The 21,927-nt window shown below is 39.1% G+C and overlaps 1 protein-coding gene across 3 annotated transcripts in view; it reads right to left on the reverse strand.

The window, feature by feature from the left end:
• The window catches only part of shank3a (SH3 and multiple ankyrin repeat domains 3a), a 225,513-nt gene that overhangs the window by 6,481 nt on the left and 197,105 nt on the right, over nucleotides 1-21,927 (reverse strand). For all 3 annotated transcript variants that reach the window (XM_043264469.1, XM_043264470.1, XM_043264472.1), the window contains 9 exons: nucleotides 19,541-19,616; nucleotides 13,158-13,240; nucleotides 11,685-11,809; nucleotides 10,971-11,106; nucleotides 8,236-8,316; nucleotides 6,726-6,749; nucleotides 5,762-5,886; nucleotides 5,346-5,451; nucleotides 2,584-5,053 (listed from right to left, as the gene is read on the reverse strand). In XM_043264469.1, coding sequence (XP_043120404.1) covers nucleotides 2,584-5,053; nucleotides 5,346-5,451; nucleotides 5,762-5,886; nucleotides 6,726-6,749; nucleotides 8,236-8,316; nucleotides 10,971-11,106; nucleotides 11,685-11,809; nucleotides 13,158-13,240; nucleotides 19,541-19,616 — 3,226 coding nt within the window. The remainder of the gene's footprint in view (nucleotides 1-2,583; nucleotides 5,054-5,345; nucleotides 5,452-5,761; nucleotides 5,887-6,725; nucleotides 6,750-8,235; nucleotides 8,317-10,970; nucleotides 11,107-11,684; nucleotides 11,810-13,157; nucleotides 13,241-19,540; nucleotides 19,617-21,927) is intronic.

Here is a 21,927-nt window from a genome sequence, read left to right on the forward strand (position 1 = left end):
CATTGGCAGATTTCCACAGATTTTATGAGCACTACAGCAGAACACTGAAAGCACAACCAAACATGCAACATGAGAAACAACAGACGACAGATGTGGAGACATGTATATTCTCAACCTTCAAATTACTTACTGTATTATTTAAAAAAATATATAACAATACAGTATTTATAATTTGAGATTTTTCCATGACTAGTCAAATCAGACATATTTTTGCACCCCTCATATCTGTACAAGCAGTCTATGAAAATCTAAATAAAAACTAATGCTCTATACTTGAACTGATCGAATCCTTTTGTCTCCATAACTTGAGGATTGAGAATTAAGCAGCCAATGAAAAAGCTGGGGTTGAGAGGGGTCTTGCCAAATTAGCATAAGGCGGGTCAGTAAATGAGGAAGTGTGGATGATGATCAGGGCTTGACTCAGAGGTGTGGAAACAGAAAAAAAAAAAAAAAAAACAGAAAAAAGAGAGATGAGATGATTCATGCGCACTTACACAGGTGCCCGGCTCTTCTGGGCTTAGCCTCAGATTCAGCTCTAGACAGAGCAGCGTAGCATGCAAAGAGAGAGTGAGAGAAAGAGGGAGAGAGGGAGATGGAGAAAAAGAGAGAGAGAGAGAAACAGAGAGAGTGAGGGGCAATGAGAGAGAGAGAGAGAGAGAGCGGTCTGTTAGCATCAGTCCATGACAGAACAAAAACAAACACCACACACTTCACATCCTCAACAATGTCAATTGAATGCAAACCAAATGTGTAGCGACACAGACCAGAGCGCAGCTAGCCCCAGACCTCAGCTTTCAATGATGCACATATAGACACTATCAATAAAGAGTGACTTCTGATGATGTGAAATTAAACACAGCATTTCTTTTAATGCGTCCTCTGTCTGGGGTAAGGTGCTATTCTGGTCAAATGAAACAAAAATTAAGCAAAATGAACAAATATGCATGAAACATTAACAATGCATAAAACTACATGAGCAACAAATTTTCTAAGAAGAAGCCGGAGCGATCACTGTGTTAGCATGATTAATGGATGAAAGTGTCACAAAACAGTAAGCTTGGACAGGATGTCTGAATGGACAGAAAGGAAAAGAACATCTACACAGAATGAGAGGAATAAGATATTATTATTATAATGTTGACACTGTGATAATTACGTTGGTTTTACATTGTATTATCCAATTAAAAAATTACAACTTTCGGAACTGATTCAATTAATTCAATCCAGTTTTAAAATAACTTTATTGAGGGTTGGCTAAAGGGTTGGATTTATAGCTCAGGTTTACTGTGATAAACATGGGTCAAACAACACATTCATATCTCACGATGTTGCAAGTTCTCACGCACGAACCCACATACATACTGCTAGCACAGTGCCATAGAGAAGCAGGCGGCAGGGAAAAGCTCACTGAGTTAGATGTGACAGAGTTTGGAAGGTGAAAGGTCGAAGCTTGAGATGGTTCATGCCCTCAGGCCATCTGTTACCTTGTGAACACCCAAATGGCAAGAGGGACTTAAACAAGTGCTTTTCAAATTAAATTTGTCATAATGTAGTTACCCTACTGCATGTCTTCAAGAATGTTTTTTTGAGTCATATCATGTTCACTGAAAAAGGTGTCAGATGCACTGAGAATAGTGAAAAGGGAAAGACATTTTGGGTGATTTGCCAGGGTGGACAAGGGAACACAGAACCTGCAGAAGTGATTAATAAAACCCAGAACAATGTAAGCAAAAGTGATTGAATATGGGATTAGTGGATGTTAAAGAATAGAAAATAAAAGGAATGACATTTGATTTACCCTAGTGGCTAAAAGCTAAGGTTTACTGTCTTCCATGTCCTTGTCACATCTGTTGGGATATAAAGGACTTCAGCTGTATTTAAGGATATAAGCAAAGTAGTACATAGCTGGTGCTTTAAAAAAAATCAAGACAGCAAAAAACAGACTTTTATTGATTTCATATGAAACATTTTTATTTCATTTAACTATTTTAACTCAAAATGTCCCTGTAGCTCAGGTTATGCGCATTAGTGTGTCTACAGAAAAGTCTGTATTACACTAACTATTGTCTACGGGCTATATGGTAGAGCTGTGTGATTAGTCTGAGGCCGTTCTATGTTACTTACCAGGGGTCGTCCAATGCTGAGATAGTTCGGGGGCTCCAAACGTCTCAATGAAGGAAGCATGTTAAACATTAACACTTAATGCTTCTAAATCAGTAAGGTTCTGTATTAGCTTTCTTTTAAATAAAGTTAAAGGTGACTACTTATTAAATCTTGTGAACTCTGGATCGAAAAATGTTATGTTCTTTGGTTTTCTTTGTGATGTTTAATATATAATTTATGTTCATTTTATTTCATTTTTATAAATGCAAACTTTGGGATTCAATTAAACATTGTTATTCAGGAATAGGAAAATAGTGTTACTTAACCAAAAGGAAACTTGCATTTGCAGTACAAACAACCAACTTCTTTATTCTCTTTTCAATGTTGCTTTAGAAAAGGTGTTGAATTTGTTTTCATAGAAGTTTGGATTTAGTTGCGAAGCTGAAATGCACTCTGTCTTCTCCAGGATTCACACCTTACCTTGCACCGACCACGGGTGATTTCCTTCCGGGGTCAAGTGAAGCTCCGAGTGGCTCTTCCCCGAGTGAGCGTGTGTCCTTGTTCAGCTGCTGCAGCCGAGAGCTGAGCTCGCTGATCACAGTGGGCTTGCCTTCCTCTGCCCCCGAAAGCGGACGGGGTTCCACGGGGTCTCCCCACAACTTGGAGCGTCTCTGGAAGAGGTAGCGGGGTCTGGCCGGGCCTGAGGCTCCCGCAGCAGCAGCCAGCGCAGCCGCGTGCTGCTGTGAGAGCAGTTCGCTATCAGATGACTGCTTGAGCAGGGGGTCCCTGAACGTCACCGGGCCCTTGCTGAGCTGGGACTTGAGCTTTGGCTTTGGAGGCACTGGCGGCTTATCAAGAATGAACGTCTGGCCATCTGCGTGGGTGGTGTAGGTGTCCGTGGGCTCGCCGCTTTCCGAGGACAGTGTGGACATACTGGAGACGGTGGAGATGGTGCTCGTGGTCTCCAGGTGGTGATCGCTGGAGCTACGAGTGTCTACCTCTTCCACCCCGGAGTCAGCAGCAGACTCTGGGCCCAGGTGGGACTCAGATGGCTTCCCTGAGGCTGCTTGCGGGCCACTGCTAGCGGGGACCTGTGCTGCTGTGGCGACCGCTGCTGGAGGGGCGGGGGGTTGGGGTGGAGCCGAGGGCAGGGCTGAAGGGGTTGTCTGCGCCGACGTAGGGGCAGGAGGTACTGCAGTTGCAGGTGTCTTTCCAAGAAGGCCATTGGCAAATTCATCCGGTGGAGGAACTACACCGATTTTGCGGAGCTCCTCGCGGGTCTCCTCATCGCTGGAAGAGAGCATGGCGGGTGGCAATGTGACCGTGTAGGGTTCCATATCCTCCTCAGAACTTCCCTGTGCAAGGGTTTTATCTAAGGATGGGCTGGGAGGTGGCTGGGAAGTTGGAGCTGTGGCTGGAGGTGGGGTGGATCTCAAAGGAGCATCGGGTCCAGGGGACTTGGCTCGTTTTATTTCAGCTAACATGGGTTTCGGGCTCTCTGATAGTCCCCCCTTTGGAGAGGGAGAGGGAATGGTGTGTTCTGGGCTGGCCCCCACAGCCTCCCCATTACTCGTTGCATGAACCATGATAAGCCCAGCAGTTTTCTGCTGAGACGTGTCCATGATGCTGATGATCATACTCTTCTTGTCTTCGATTTTTCTTTCCTCTTTCAATTCTGGCAATTCTTTCCTGGTGGATATGGGACTTCCCCACTGGATTTTACTGGTGGGGGCGGAGGTCTCGTAAATTCTTTTCGTTGCAGGTGAAAAGGGAGGCGAAGCAAAGTCCACCTCACCCTCTGAACGCTCAGCCTCTTTGGTCTGGGTCTCCATATACAGCACCCCTCCGGCAGCTTCGTGTTTAGTTCTGGGCTCAGGGCTGCTTGAAGGGGACTGACTCTGGGAGGTTAATGCCCGTTCCCTTGCGGCCAGCGCAAGTGCCAATGGAGAGTTGGGGTCCAGGGGCTTGCCCGTCAGTGGGTGAATGAAGGTGGTTCCCCCAGGAGAGGGTCGCAATGCCAGTGCGGGAGGAGGCAACTGACCAAGTTCACGTGTGAGCATTCGTTCATCAACAGAACGGGATGGTGTGAGTGAGGGGGCCTCTGGGGGTGATGCCGAACTGCCCTCCATAGTGCCCACTGATAGGAAGACTGTGGATTTTCGCCTCTCCTCCAGACGACGTTCCCGGTCTTTTACCGCATCAGCAATGGCAGCAGCGAAAGGCCCCTTTCCATGCAACAGTGCCTCAGCCTGAGCCTGACTGCGTTCCTGCAACAGCTGCTGCTGCTGCTGATAGAACTCAGCCCTGCTGGTATGGTGGGCAGCTAGGCGCCCAGAGGGAGAGTGCTCTCTCGCATGGATGGATGCCAGTGCTAGTGAGGCTCTCTCCTGAGCATCTTCCACCTGCAGTTGCTTTACAAGCGGACTCTTCCTCCGCTGTGGCTTGCTTGGAGGCGGCGTGAAAAGGCCTACGCTGAACTGGCCCACATTGGCGTAGGGGTTATCGATGACCCGACCTTTCCGCTTGATCCTTTCAGGTGGAGTTGAAACAGGACCTGGCCTGGGGATGTCAGTAGGCTCCACGGGAAGATGGGAGGAGTCCTGCAGGATGATCATGGATCGGGCTTTCTTCTGCCGATCCATGTGGGAGGCATGGCGAGGTGGCTCAAACAGCTCTGCAGACATTGTTTGTGGCAAAGCGTGCAGTCTTGGTTCAGAGCCTGGTTTAAAACTGGAACGGCTGGGGTCGTGAATGCGGCCAGGGGGAGGGGGTGGACAGAATGAAGGAGGGGGTCCAGTATCTAGATAGTAAAGCGATGGGGGAGGTGGGGGAGCCGTTTGAGGAGGTGGAGGGATACTATGGCTGTCTCTCAAGCTGTCCGTCATGGAGGAGCTCCGCGGAAACCTGTGCTCCGCTGCCAGGGCTGACAGTCGATCTTCTTCAGTTGCTCCTGCACAGACAGACAGATAGATGTGTAAAAATTTATTTTGGGTTTGGCTGAGCTTTGATGACGAACAAGTGTGCAATAGTTTCCAGATTTGATCTTTGGTCTTTCCTTTCATGGCTTCCCTTATTCTTACAAATATTACTTTGTGTCAAAGTTCTGCTTTTAAATGCATTCAGATTTGAAGATCAAAGGACGGATAGATAAAAGAAACCAGAACAAAGCCAAGCACTTTACTGCTATTTCAAATTGAGGGGCTTAATTGAGGAGTGTATGTAAAAGATTCCTAAAGAATTACCAAAAGACTTTGTTCTAGCCATGCTTTTCGGCAGCTGCATGTGGGCTTTTTCCAACGCTGGGTGTAGAGCACCATGGAGAGCAAGTCCTTGCCGCTCAAAAAGAGACTGCATAAAGAAAAGATTTATGTTTAAAAGGGTCAAGCAAGAATATTTTGGCATATTTTCAACAAAGTGTTTCTATTGGTTACAGTTATTGTAAAAAAGCTTCATCCCTGCTGAAAATACCAGCATACACCTGTGTTTTGGAAAACTATACTGTTACACCATCAGCCTACATCAAGCCAGGTTTCTGTTTGATAAATGTAATGTAAGTAATGTTTTTGACTTTTAAAGTCCACTGTGTATATAAAACGGAGTTGGTCAATGCAACTAAAATGTACTCTTTCTGAGCGTGTGTGCACATACTGTATCTTACACTGATTTCTGCTGGTGTAATTCTGCGACTCGTAGGACGTTGCTTCACCGTTGCCGCTCTGTAGTCTGCTTCCACCTTTGGCCTCAGTACTGTCTCCTGAGAGGCCAAAATCTCATCTAGCCTTTCTGTTAAAAAACACACACATAAAAACAGGTTCATTATAAACACCCACACAGGAAGTTCTCAACAGGTTATATGGATCTCATTTTATCACATGCTTTAAAATGAAAAAAGGCAAAACAATTATGAAATGGGAATGTTTATGACATGTAATTAACGGAATGCATCACAGTTTATTTAGGTGTAGTATGAAAAGCTCGGTTCCAACACATAGACCTGCCAGGCTGTATACTTACACAGGATACATTCATATGTTCTTAAGAAGTTTATTAAGGTATTGCACATTGACAAAGAAAACAATTAAAAACATCACAGATGGAGGCAAGAATGCATCCTGTGTGAACAGTCCCTATGGCAGCATCCTAACTCAAATAGAACCTCATAAGTGACTCATTTGGAACACTCCACATGCCACACAAATAGAATTCCTTGTGTGAAGTATATGAGAGGTGAAACTCACAAAGGATTTCCAGTTTGGCATCACCACACGTTGCTACGTTAAGAGTGTGAAATTCAAATAAGCATAAAAAATTCAGAAATACTAGATTAATTAGTCATTACTCAATTAAATTTTCAAAATTTGAATAATATAATCAATTTATGTTTATATTGGTATAGTACATTTAAGATTAGAATTTTTCTTTTACATTTTGGGACATTCAAAACATGAGGGCATAATTTTACTGCCTTTGTGACGGGAATACCTAAAAATACTGGTTAGGTAGGCAGCTCACTAGGTTTCGGAACAGAGCTAAATAAATCATATTCCAGCATGAGCAAGGTGAGGATGGTTGCATACACACATTTCTGGGATTTTGTTGGCTTCTGAAAAACCTCAACTCACCTCCTCTTCTCCTCCTTGCAGAGGCTGAGCATGAAATAAATGTACAGAACACTTCTCCATTAAAGTCTCACAGCAGCAAATGTCTGTCGATATGTGTTTCAGTGTGTGAACGTGAGTGAACATGTATAATAAACTCAGTAAACTCAGAGCACAGATTGAGCGAGAGAGGAAAGCACAGCTGATGTTTTGAACAGCCCAAATGGCTGCAGGAGGGAGATGACACAGTTAATAAATAAACAAGAAAGAGCAACAGAGAGATAGACCGGCAGAGAGAAAATGCTGCATCCAAATGTGTGTGCATGTGTTTGGGGAATAGGATGTGTAAAACTATGTATTTTCCTAATTGACTATTTCATAATCTGAATGACTGGCTAGTTGGAAGAACCCTAATGCCCAAAAATGTCTATCTACATATGCATATAGGTTTTAAAAAAAAAGTGCATACTGAATTGTGAAAAAAATGTGCAGCTTATTTAGCAATAGAGTAAATTACAGTGTTTGTTTCTTCTTTGGAAATGTAACATTACATCACTCGCTCACCAATAGATCCCATACAGTGATTGGGTGCTGTCAGAATGAGTCCAAACAGTTGATAAAAACTTTTTCCACTGGAGAAAACAGTATAACACCGTGACCTAACTAAAAGATATCTTTTCCATATTAATGAAAGTAATTTTTATCCTAACCAGCCAAGATGGCGACACGCAGTTTCTATTTTAGAATGGTTTAGTCACGGCTAGAACAACAATATATAAAGTATGAAAATGATCATCTTAGTTGCTTATTATGTGCTTTATTCTATGTTAAAAGTGTCTAATGTGAATTTGAATATGACATTGGGTGACATTTATAGCCAGTGCGAACAGTGCATATGATCATTATCAGTCACTCCGGATGTCCTTTTAAAAATATTAAAAATGTTTTATATTCATTAATTCTAAAAATCCAATCTAATATCTAATAATTTAAAAATCTTTTTGGGAGTGAAGTGCACTTCTCGTTTCTGAATGGCTGTGATATTTAAATCATTCTGTTGCGTCATGCCTGGTGTGGACATGGTATTGTCCAGGGCTGTCCAAACTCGGTCCTGGGGGGCCGGTGTTCTGCAAAGTTGAACTCTAACCCATTTTAAACACACCCGAATCTAATCAACATCTTACTAGGCATGCTAGAAACTTCCATGCAGGTGTGTTGAGGCATGTTGGAGCTTGGAACTCCTCCCTCCAGGATCGAGTTTGGACAGCCATAGACAATACCATGTCCACACCGGGCATGACGTGACAGAAACATTTAAATATCACAGCCATTTAGAAATGGCGCTGTTTAGACTCTCATTCTGACGGCACCCATTCAGTGATGTAATGTGATGTAATGCTACATTTTTCCAAATCCGTCCTGATGAAGAAACAAACTCATCTACATCTCAGATGGTCTTTTTTGGGTTAGCTATTCCTTTTAGGACAAAAACTAAAAGAAAAAAATATTCAACCTCACAACAAGGAATTCTTACCTAGTTCTTCTAGCTCAGCGGTCATGCTTTTGGACCTCAAGGTGAGGGTGGTGCTGGGAGCTCTTTTTGGCGGCGGGGGCGCTGTGGAGGAAAGGCATGGAGTAGATGAGAAGATAGGATGGCGTGGCGAGGGGCCTTCACGGCTGCTGCCCATCGGCAGCTGCCAGCGCTTTTTCACCATCTTCATCCGAAGATCAACGTACCAAACCGCCGCACCACGATTAAACTCTCTCCTCTCGTCTTTCTCTCTCTGACATGCAACATACAATCATGCAACTAGCAGACATCTCCTGAGTGATTACACGACCAGAAACCAACTTCCGTTCTTGGTGGCCCTCCGATGCTAGAAAGAAATACTCGTCTCCCAAAACCCCTCATATCACATTTAGCCTCTTGCAACCCAAATGGTGGCCGAGTTTCCTTCTGTCTCTCAGAAACGAAACCTGATGCTATGTCCAAAGCATGCTATAAACTCCCAAGCAGCGATACAAGAAACACCAAGAAAACGATCAGAGTTCCAGTAGATCAGACACTTCTGTCGTCTCAGTAACATCGGCGTAAAACTCCTCACTCCTTCAGCTAACAACCTTGCAGACCGGAGTGGAGCTGGAGAGAGAGAGACGAGGAGAGAAATACCAAGGCACTAATGCAATACTTACTTCAAACATGCATTGTAGTAACCATGGCAACTCTGGCAGGAGCAAGGCCTGGGTTTGTGCATTTCAACTGTGAGAATCTGTGTGTGTGAGTTTGTATGTGTGTGTGGGAGGATATAGCCACAAAACTAACAACAGACACTCTATTATTACTTCATCAGTAGTGTGTAAGTGTGTGGTAGTTCGCATAGCCGAGAGTTATGCAATAACCCTGCAATAACTTTGCAGGTGACCGTGATTTTGCTAAGTAAAAACAACATTCTCATCGACAATCAGATTTTAGGTTAAGGATCTGTTCATTTCTGTTGCATGCTGCAAAGCATCCAGTTAGCAACACCGAGGTCATGGGTTTGACTTCATTTGAAGAACTGATCAAATATATTGCTTAAATGCAATGCAATGTGCTTCGGAAGAAAGCATTTGCCATATGCATTAAATAGACGTGTAGTTAATGCAATTTGGACCTTAGAGACTCACTGTTTAAATTACATTTAAGTAATATATTAAGCTGTGTATCTTATAATCTACAGACATTTCAGGCATTTTCATCGCATTTTCCCTGGCAACAAAATCCACTTCATTAAAAAATTAAATAAATTAAAATAAATAAATAAATGTTAATTTATAGTAATTAAAAAGTGTAGTTAATATATTTGACTCATTGTATATATATATATTATATATATATATATATATATATATATATATATATATATATATATATATATATATATATATATATATATTTAAATTAATTTTTTAATTTTTTAATTTTTTATTTAATTTAATTTTTTAATTTTTTAATTTTTTATTTAATTTAATTTTTAATTTTTAATTTAATTTTTAAATAAAATACAACTATTAATGGAGCATGTTAAATGTGGAGTCATTTCCCTTCAATTCAGAACTCAATAAATAAAACAAATAAAAACAACAGAACAAACACTAATTTAACTAGACATGTCCATTGAGTGAGGTGCTGCAAAAACAGCGAGTATGTCTCATGCATCTATAAAGAGCTGCAAAAAACATAGAGCGAATGCAAAAAGTACAGTTCAACCTTCCTGATTCAATCTACGGTAAATGACTGTTCCATCTTACACTAAAGGCAAACACAGGTCAATGAAGGGTTCGGACTGTGTGGGAGCTGCAGGTAAAAGTGAGGATAGTTTGCATTGATATTGAACAGACTACCTCTTTGGGTTTCGAGGTTTTGCTGTGGTTCTAATAACTCTACCGGTGGACTCATTCAGCTGCTAATCGATAGAGTGGGTGTAGGAATGCACAAATGTGTGCATGTGGAAAGGCTGCACAGAAAACACTTCAATCGGCTTAGTCATCACAATTCCTTGTGACAAATAACCCTGTCATTTAGTTAACGCTCCTAAAGTTTTCTCCTCTGACAAACACAGTCATTAACGTCACGATCGGCTATGATCATTACACTCGTTCCTTTTTTCATTCTTGCAGCATTTCTTTTCCTCGTGTTTGAGACTAGATTCGCCCCGCTGAGAGAAATCTCTCACTGTCTGATCATCACATACAGTACAGAGCATCAGAGACCGGTTCCCTAGCAACCCGTGACTTTAAGAGCTCTTCTGTCTGACTGCAGTAGCCCCGCCCATAATAAACAAACAAAACCAGCAGTCAGCACATTCCCTAAAACTCAACTATAATACCCCATACTCAATATTACATAATTTGCGTGTAACTGACTTAACTGAGAGAAACACATTAACTACATTTGAGCAATATATTAAATTGCAGACCTTATTTGTATGTTGCAAACCCTCTTAATAATAGTTGCATTTTCATTATCGGAAAGAAAATTAAAATTTTAATTAAAACGAAAGTGAAAAGAAATCTGGAAACATTATATATATATATATATAAATATTTTAAAGTATAGAATATAGAATATAAATAAAATATAAAACAACAATAATTAAAATGTAAAATTATAAAATAAAAGCACAAAAATAAATAAAATAAAATATAATAAAATAAAAATAAAATAAAATACAGTAGATTTATTGTTTAGGACAGAACAGTTCTGTTTGAGAAGAACCAGCATCTTACCCTTCTTCCTGACTGACTCCTCAGACTCTGGCTTGCGTGTCACTGACACCACCTTCATCAGGAGCTTATTCCCACCCTGCCGTATGAGTGACACCACCTGCTTGTGCCCCACTTTTACCACGTTTACACCATTCACCTGAGAGAGAAATCACAAAGAAATCATTAATGTTTTTCCACCCCTCCGGCACATTCCCACACTCTCAGACTAGACTCAAGGTCATTACACAACTGCAACAAACATTACTGCATTTTAATGTGATGAAAATGTGAAACATGATGAATAGCAGATACAGAAAGATCTAGGGCAGCGGTTCTCGATTCCAGTCCTCGCGTACCCACATATTGTCCATTCAAAGGGCATTGAAGCGTGCGAGACGTGAATTTAAATTGTATTTATTTACAGAGCTGTGTGATGTCACACTCGTCCGTGTGTGAAGCCTTTGCGCAGCGCAATCCGTGAATTAATATTCCAAAGTGAAGTAAACTTAAATGGATATCCCCTGTTCAGGGAGTAGGGAGAAATGAACACTGTGTAGGGACCATGTCTCTTTGAACACAGTTCATGAACGGAGCTCACTTCTAACAGGCCGTGTTAAAAAAGAGTGTTAAATAAGAGAGGTCTTATAAAATAAGACCGTATTTTGGGCAGCGGGGGTACGTGAAGACTGGTATTGAGAACCACTGATCCAGGGTTTTAGCGGACCAATCACATACCTCGATCAGGAAGTCACCAGTCCTTAGCCCCGCCCTCCAGGCCACGCCCTCAACATCCACAGACTCAAGGTACTGCAGCGCAGGAAAGGCAGGTGTGGGTGTAAACTCTTCAATGGGAGTCTCCGCTGCATAAACACAGAGAAACACAGAATATCACATTACTGGTGCTTAGACTCTTAATAAGTCAATGAATGGCTTACTTATATACTAATAAAATCGTCTAATGTCTAAATAAATCTGTAAGTGTTTTCCTTTTAATCTTTGAGGAAGCCATTGTATAGAAATTATGAAAGCACTAAAGACACTGATTATACCCATATTCATAAGAGATATTAATGCACCATGTGGGTAACAGATGGCATTAGGAACTCATAACAACTACCCAGGATGGTGCCACCCCAGAGACTGGGCACTAACACACACACACACACACACACACACACACACACACACACACACACACTACTCATAGACCCTGTTTATCTGTATGTGTTGTCAAGCACAAGTGTCTAATAATGCTGTAGAGTCACCTCTCTATGAACCACAAGTGAACGTGATATTTGATTTAATGAGGTTAAAAAGCACTTTTTTTATGTTGTCACCAGAACCCCATCTGTAAAGCACACACACTGTTGCACTACTAATATGGATTGAGTTTGAACTATCATGTATTTCATATGATTGTATATGTGTGATGGATGTTATAGTAATATTAATTTTTACTTCATAGAAAATTTGAAGGTTTGGTTTTTTACATAAATTCCTATATTGCTTATTCACTGGATATTAAAAAGTTATTCATTGTACATTTTACTATACGTTGTTCAGATGAATCTATTGATTTTAGGGTTCTTTTTTTTTTTTCTATTTCTCTGTATATCAATCCATTTGTGCCCTGTGAATGTAAGCTGTTATTATTATTATTATTAAATAATTGAATATTAATATTTTGTTAAATTATTTTGATTTATTATCAATAAAAAGAATAACTATTATTAACTACTGGTAATTAGTGTTAAAACAACAAACAGCAGCAACAATAACAACAATAATAATTATTAATTATTATACATTTTTATAAGATTTGTATTTATTTTTATATTTATTAATTAAATAATTAGAAAGGCTCCTGGTCTTACTATGCACATCCATAAGAATGTAATGTCAATTTTTTAAATTTCGAAAACACATAAGCCACATAGGTTATCGGATAATGTTAAACCATAACCAAATCTATTTAAAGTACAGTATTGCTCCATTCCGACAGGTGAGTTTTCACAATCCAAACAATTAAAATTCTACAAAAATGATTTGTATATTTTGTTTTACTTGCAAATGCATCACATTACAAAACTAAAATGTGTTGCGAACAGCGTTTTCGCGTTGGCTTTAAGTGTGTAATGCAACCCAGTTTTGTGAAGGCAGCATGAACTCGGAAAGGAAGAGCCAACCGAGGCCATGAACTCATCTTACCTTTTGCTCCCCGCAAGACGAAGCCGAATCCCTCATTCTCCTTCTTCTGGAGCACGGCGTTCTTCTCCTCGATGATGTAATCACTGGGCATAAGAGAGAGCAGGACAGTGAGGTCAGACTCCAGCACCATGCCTGTATCAGGACCACCACGGCAGGACCACCTGGACGTACCCCCACACACAGCTACTCTCCCTGATCCCCGTCCCGCTCCGCTGATGAGCCAATCTGGTTAAAAGCTGAGGCTGTGAGAGCGTGGAAGCTATGAAAAGGCTCAGGTGGAAGCTCCTGTCCTTCTGTTTGACTCCAGCACTGTCTCTTTAACTGCATTAGGAGATTGGACCAAATGCTAATATCCAGCCTCTTATGCTATTAAACGAAAGGACAGACAAATGAGGGCCTTCGACTCTTTCCGCTATCCAACTCCGAATGCAGTAGAGAGACAAAAACGTCCTTTAAAAGCCAGAAATGCACAAAGACAATGTCAACCCTGCAGCCATGCCTTAAAGTGCAGCCCATCAGTGATGAAAAGATGGGACGAGTGCTCACAAAAGAGAAAGGGAGACACACAAAGGATCTTTTTTTGTGGTGGTCTCTTCCCCTTAACACACACACACGGTCCATCTGTCTGGATGCATGGAGATAGTTATCATCAGTGCGAACAGCAGGGACAAATCTGTTCTTCCTTACTCATGTGAGCCACAGTTACCCGCCTGTAGACACCATCAGCCCCCCGCCAACACACACATACAAACAGCGCACTAGACATACAAATATCGCTTCGCTAACCTCACTGCTTTAACTGTGCTGCATTTGCATGACATTTGGCAGACGCTTCTATCTAAGACAACCAATGGGCTTCGCGTGCTTAAGGCAAGACACTACAGGTGGAAAGGGTACAAAATGTAATTATTTTAATTATAAATATCTGTAATTAACAGACATCACTACTTTCTCCAGTTGATTAATCATAGTACATCGAGATAATTCATAATGTGTCATTTATTAACTAACACGATCAAACACATTTATACAGTATTTCTTCATCTTTGTTAATATTAGTTCATAAAAATGCAGTCATTCATTATTTCATATAAGCTCACAGTGCATTAACTAATGTTAACAAACACAACTCTGGTTTTAATGATGCATTAAATGCTGAAATGTTCACATTAACTAATGTTGTTAACTAATGCAAACCTTATTGTGAAGTGTTACCATGTAATTTAATATTCACAAATATTGCATATATATATTCGTGAATATTACACATTAGCTACTTATTAGCATGCGCATTCCAAGAATATTAGCCATTTTAATAGTGCTAATTAAGCACATATATATGGCTTATTCTACACGACCTTATTCTAATCCTACCCAATACCTAAACATCCAACTAACTTACTAATTATTAATAAGAAGCAAATGAAGAATTTATTAAGGCAAAAATCGTAGTTAATAGTTAAGTGTTACCTATTCTAAAGTGTTACCATTTTATCTATCATAGCTTGAATAATTTGATCATGCATGTGTTTTCATTTTAAAAAAATTTACCTTCCAGCTCATAATTATTTCCTAACCTGATCTTCCGGTGACTCTCTGGCGACTTCCGAAAAAATATTGGAAACCAACAAAAAAAAACACTGGAGACCATCGAGACCCTCGAGTTCCACTTTATACATTTAAGTATTCTTAAACTTATACAAAAATGTAAGCCTCTCATCTGCTACTGTTACTATTTAGCCATTATTAATTAGTTTATGATTGGTTATCTGTTGCTAAACAACTTGATGTGATATTCAAGCACTGCACTGATTCACACTTCACGCCTTCAGAGCCGGCGGAGGGTGTAAAAGACATTAATCCAAAGTTAATCGTAGTGTGAAAAGCAATTTACACTGATTTCATGATATAGATCAGTTTCTGTGTACCCTGGGAATCAAAGCCATGACCTTGGCAGTGCTGGTGCCACACTCTGCCAGTCAAGCTAAAGAAAAAGATATTCATTTTATTACGGCAAAATCTACATCTCTAAACACAGCACCTCGTTTATAACAACTCCCACATCGTCTAAAAATCTGTTTTACAAACAGAGCATAATAAAGTCCTTGTGAACAGCTGCTTGTGTGCTGATTGCAGAATAATTGCCACAAAACGACTAAAAGCTGTCTATGTGATCACATGAGACCAGAGCAACGACTGGTGTCTGTATCGTCAACTATTAGAAGAAATCTCATCTCTCTCTCTCTCTCTCAGACCCCGAGGGTCTTCATCACTGATGCATTAGGAGTGACAAGAATCTAATTAAGCAGTGGAGAATCAATTAGATCAATTACAGATGATTCGGTGTCGTTAGTGCCTCGGGTTAACGAAACACTCTGTCCTACAGAACAGCAGTCACGCCTGTGATAACATCAGTGTACGGTTGGGCGTCTGGAACTGGCATTTGCTGTGGTTTTGTTTACGAACAAAATCCCAGACAAGCCACATTAAACTGGGACAGTGGAATATTTGGGTTGCATTTCCCATTAGCTATTTATGCAAAAGAGAACACTTAGGAAAAGCGGCAAACATCAAAAGCTTAATATGATATCTGTTCTCATGCAATATAGTAAATCTGTGGCAATACCAGAGTAAAAATAACTGCAAATTATATATATATTGCCAAATATACATTATTATTTTTATTTCATATATTACTAATTTATTTTTACTATGGTGTATATAAGTGTGCGTACATTGTCTCGGCTGAATTATGTTTTATATAGTATTTCTGTTATATAAATGCATTAACCATTTCAAATATTTGCTATAAGCTTACAAAAGCCCTCACAGTCAAGTTCAGCTAATCTACCGGCTAATGATAATTTGATGAGATAATGAAGTGTGAAAATGAATATAGAGGCCATTAGGCCTCAGAAAGAAGGTTTCCTGTAGCGCTGACTTCTTGTCAATGTAGTGCACACAGTTCCCTAAAACGATCCCTGAGCTGAGGGTAACGTGCATGAGCGTGTTAACTCCAGTTTAGCCCATGTCAATGAAACTACACCGATGAATGACATTCACATATTATGAACACTTGCGAGAGGACTAGAGAGCTGACAGCATATATTTTAACTTCAACCAATGTGTGCTTTCAGTCTGTGCCCTAGCTAGGTCTACATGTGCTAGTGCTAAGTTTAGTGCACTTAGCGTAGCTGGATGTGAACTAAAATATTACTTATATTCAGTGTTGGGCATGCTACTTTAAAAAAGTTATTAGTTATAGTTACTAGTTACTTCTCAGACATAGTAACTGAGTCATCTTTATAAAAGAAACTAATTACCAAGGAAAGTAACCGTTCAAATATCCAATATGAATGTGTTGAATGAATGAAAAGGACACTACAAAGAATATATTATTATTATAAAGCATTGTACACTAATCTACACTATTTTGATGTTTCTGTGGGACAATGTAAGAGACACCTATCAAATTCAATATATCACTGTAAATAGTATCAACTCTCTATGGACACCTTGGAAATATAATCGCCATAGTATTTTGTTATTGCATTATAATATGATATTGTAATAATTTAGCATGAGATGATAGAACTTTAGTAATTAGAGAATATGCTTCATGTTTGTTGACTGAACTTAAGACTGGTAGCGGTGATTAAAATGTTTGTCATTTAGCATTTCTCTAAAAAAGGGAAAAAAACAAAAATAATTGGGATAAATTATATTGTGATAATATGAATGCTACTACTAATAAAGTGGCAAAAACCCTGCTAAAACAAGCCAACCAGCATAGGCTGGTTTTAGCTGTGGGTTTTTTCAGCAGGGTAAATTTTGCATAACACACTGGTTTAAGCTAACCAGCATATGCTGTTAATAGTTCAGAGATGGATCGCCATCTTGGCAGCTTCAAACAGCTGAATCAGTGTTACTCTAAACGTAGCCCCTGTGAGGATTTCAGTAAGGTGAAGGTCATTCATTCACATCTCATATTGGGAAACAGATTATTTTAAGAGTCTGGGAGAAGCTTCATTTGTCTTGTAAGTTTCGAGTACATTTCAGAAAGTAATTGATTTGACTGGGTGCAGTTCTTTAGGCTGCTGTTCTAGACCTGTTTGCTGTTGTTGAGCATCCTGGCAAGAGAAGATGAATGGAGTGAAAAGTATCAGTTTGACAGAGAGACTCCAGTAATTAATCCTCTCTTGTTCTCTCTCTTTCCCAAACTCATCTCATCTTATCCTCCGTCTCACATCAATCAGTCTTTAATTTCGAAAACACTTTACTGTGTTAAATATATTACGCATGCAGAATCAACAGAATTAAAACAGCAGTGTTTTGTTTATGGGTGGGCGTTATGAGCAAAAATTCATATCACGGTATTTTCCATTGTTCATGCTATATTGATATTATATTGCAATATGATTTTTTAAATCCCATTTTAGTAGAACTTTGTGAAAAATATGTATTTTAAGCTTACATAAGTACAAAAAAAAAATATTTCAAGAGGTAAGGCGTGGGGTTGTGACGGTCGCCATGACAACTGTGTTACCACGGTGGTGGGCTCCTGCACATTGACGCCACACACTCTAATGTTAATAATTCTATAATCTAATTCACTAACAAACTTATTTGGCACCAGCCAGAACACAAGCTTTAAAACGTATATATAGTAAGGAGTTGATCTTGAACGTGAATACAATCGTTTAAGGGAGCGTTCACATGTCGGTGTTCAAACATAAGATGCTACATATCAGACGGTGCTACCTGAAATATATATATATATATATAGGTTTAGGGTCTGGACATTAAAAAAAGCCTTAAGGCACATGAATAACATGCTGGTAGCACAGTCTGATAAGTAGCATTATTCGCTATCGATTTGTGCTACCTATCTTTTTACTGGGAGGTAGTGCAATCTAAACGGGTAGCAAAAATTGCTTTATTTCAGCTGAGCTTTCAAACAAGGTTATTACGGGAAAGGGTGAAGCTGATTGGTTGACTATTGTCACATGACCCGCGGAGCGCCTGCGCAGTTCCGAAAAGACGCCACGCGCCAAGAGCTCCGGGCTGAGAACGGTTTGTAATCATGCCGAGCCGTACCAGGCGGTGATTGGTGATTTCCCACAACGATAGTAAAAAATTGCCACCGTCACAGCCCTTTAGATGTGTGAAATTACGTTACATAAACCACCTGTGCAAAAGAAAAACGGCGAATGGACTAAAAAAAACAAACAAAAACGTGCAAGTTCACTCCCTGACAGCAGATGGCGCGCTTGGAACATTCTCAATGTAGCGTTTCCTTTTATTACCGCTTATGAGGAAAAAGAAAATGGGGGGGATATCTTTGTCCAGCCAATGGAATCCCACGGTATCCAGTATCTACGGTATCCACAGTATAGCAAAATTCATAGCGCCCAGCCCTAGTTGTGTTCACACTAAAAAGGATTGACATGCAAGAGTATGTAAAGAATTCACCTCAATAGACCTTGGTGGGTTTGGACGCCAAATTGAATTTGAAGGATACACTTATATAGTGTGCACCATTCTAAAGACTGAGATCAATTCATTTTCAAAATGTATAGCTTTCAAAGCTTTTTATGGAGTTTCTTTTTCTTTTTTTCTTCAGAAAGACACTTACCATCAGTAGGTTTGTTAAATACGCACATTTTATACAAACTTTAAATGTGATGCCGTGCAAAGCTGTGAGAAACTAGCAGATAACTAAATTTATAAAAAGCATAACATATGGAAAATGCATTTATTTAGTCATTATCTTTCTATCAAAGCACACAGCATCAAATTTAATTATTCGTTGGTGGGACATCCAATCTAATTTGACTGTCCCTCGAAACACAGTAGAGATATAGAGTAGATCTGCATATCCAATTACACTGTAACATTGAGCATAACGTAAAACATGACACGACCTCTACTTTAGTAGCATGCGCTGATTGCTTTTTATTACAATGCAGTTCTCTGTTCTCTATTCACTTAATCAAGTTATCGTGCATTTATTTTTTTTATTTAAAACAAACAGAAACAAAAGTAAATATGTTGCAGGCAATAAAATGCGAAATGAGAACTATACTTGTGCAAATTAAAAGCAAATATGAGTGGTAAAAATCAAAAGCATGATGTAATGCGTGTTCACAGCCTCTATCCTCTAGATGGCAGGAGAGACTCAATACCAAAAACCAAAAACTTTCTCAGGTTTGCTTTAAACTATTGATAACCAAAATGCCTTAACACACACACACACACACACACACACACACACACACACACACACACACACATATACATATATATATACACACACATACATATATATAAATAGTTAATTTTTCTTTTTAATTTTTTTTTGCATGCACACATATATACATTACCTATATGAGGTAAAGTTGTCGTAGGAGCCCACAGTGTAATGTCTGAACAGCCTCTTGGTTCGGTCCTCTCTAGTCTCTGAAAGAGAAACATGACACATATTAAACATTAATCATCACCCGTTATTTGTCATTTTCAGTGCCGTTTATCATATTTGCATTGCATTTCAGAGCTGACTGCATGTCTTTAATCAGCCTTCTGCGTTTGTGTGCGAAAACGCAGACCATCTTAATTAAATGCACAGGCAAGGTCAACTGTATATTTGTGTGTGTGTGTGTGTGTGTGCGTGTGTGTGTGTGTGAGAGAGAGAATGTGGTCTCGTTAATCCAGTCAGAGGGTCTGGCTAATAGGCCCGCTGTCTCAAGCCAGACTAGATTTATGTGATTGGACTTTGGGCTGGAAATCAATGCACTGCTTCCCTACAGAAGGCCAACCCGCTGACACACACATATACATATTCACGTTCACACACAAACACAGCAAGCACATCCAGAGAATCTCGCAAATAGTGAATCTCACAAACATTTTCTGGCAAGAACGGACAGTCGAGCACATGCTTTTCTCTCCTGGATACATTAGAAATTGTGTTACGGCGGTTATTGAATTACACTTTGCTCTCTGTGTTATTGAATTCAACATGTCTTCCTCTCTCTCTCCCCTTTCTTAATAAACTCCGTGACCCACTTGCTCTGGTTTGATTACTAATGCATATTTCCTCTGTCTTTTTTTTCCGTCCCCTGTCTCCGCTCCTTCCTGTGTCACACTCTGGTATTCCCTCTGTGTATGCCGACTCTTCTTCAGTCCTCTCTCGCTTTGACAGGCTGCGAAGTGTTTTGTTGATTGTGTGTTTAAAGGAGTCATATTACGATTCATCAAAGAAAAAAGAAAAAAAAAAAGTTCAGCACACTACAAAAACATACTGTAAAAATAGTCTTTCAGCCCAAATGACAGATGAATATTGCGCACATGAAGCCGGATGTACACTAATAATAATATCAGCGTTATAATAATAATTGCATTATTACCCTATATTGCATATGACTATACTTCTGATAAAAGACAAAAAAAAATGGAAATATTGCGTTTTCTGCAGAAAAAAATAACATACATTATAAAATAAAATGATAAAATATGACATAACCTTTTGAACAAAATAGTTCAATTGAAATACTCCATCTTTATTTAACCCTCTAACTCTAGCACTCTTTATTCTAATTCTATTCTTTAAAAAAGTCCCTTTTAGACTTGCTCTCTATTCATTTACCGCTTTTTTTCTTAATAAAAATCCTAACACTAGCTTTTCTAATATTTTTGTTTTCTTTTTATTTATCATACAATAACAATACCAAAAAAAAACGCCTCTAACATAGCTTTCTCTCTCTCTCTTTTTTGACGTGCACTTGCATATCACTGCTCCTTTTCTAGATTTTGATATCTGTCCTCATTTGCAAGTCGCTTTGGATGAAAGCTAAATGACTGAATGTAAATATAAATGACTAAATTAAATATACGGCATTATACATAATGTATAAAAATAAATGCGTATGAATAAATGAACAAAAAGAAATCTAATTGCATAAATGAGTCAATTGCAAATAATTTATGCTAAATTATAGAATAAACTAATTATAATAAGTACCTTTATTTATTTATAGAAAAATAAAACTCATGAATAGAAAAAAGTGAATAGCAGATTTGAAAATTTGGTTTAAAAAAATGAGACCTCTTTCAATAAAAAGTACTTAACTCACAATTCCATAACTAAGTTACTCACACTTTAATCACTTTAACGAGACTAATGTGATTAATAATTGATAATTGATTAAGTTTCAAAAGAAATAATATAAGAGAGAGAGAGAGAGAGAGAGAGAGAGAAAGAGAGAGAGAGTTACATCTACTGACTGTGTCCTACTCTGTCACCACAGAATTGAGAAGTTAAAGCATGCATTAGCATTTTAATGACTTGAAGGCAAGGAAGGACGCACAGATCAAATTCACAGGAGAGGGAAAGAGAGAACGAGAGAGAAAGAGGGTGATATATAAGCACATATATAAGCACTGATATTAGTATGGCATATAGCTAGCAGTTCTCAACTTTTTTTAAATTAAAGCTCCCAACCTTTTCATTCCAGTGTTATTATTTTTCAATCCCATGTTAGCATTTTTAAACTAAATAAATTCAAGATTTAAACCTTTAGTGTTTTTATTTAAAAATGTCACTGCGGATATTTTTAATAACTCAATTAAGGCTCAGTTATACATTAATACCACACTACTATACCGATCCATTCGGAATCACTAAACACACCGAAATACAAAAGAAACCATTGTGAACTCATTGTCATCTCATTCTCATTCTGATCTGAAGGAGGCTTGACGTCAGGCGAAC

The sequence above is a fragment of the Puntigrus tetrazona genome, chromosome 18 (assembly GCF_018831695.1).
Source record: "Puntigrus tetrazona isolate hp1 chromosome 18, ASM1883169v1, whole genome shotgun sequence".
NCBI classification, from domain to species: Eukaryota; Metazoa; Chordata; class Actinopteri; order Cypriniformes; family Cyprinidae; genus Puntigrus; species Puntigrus tetrazona.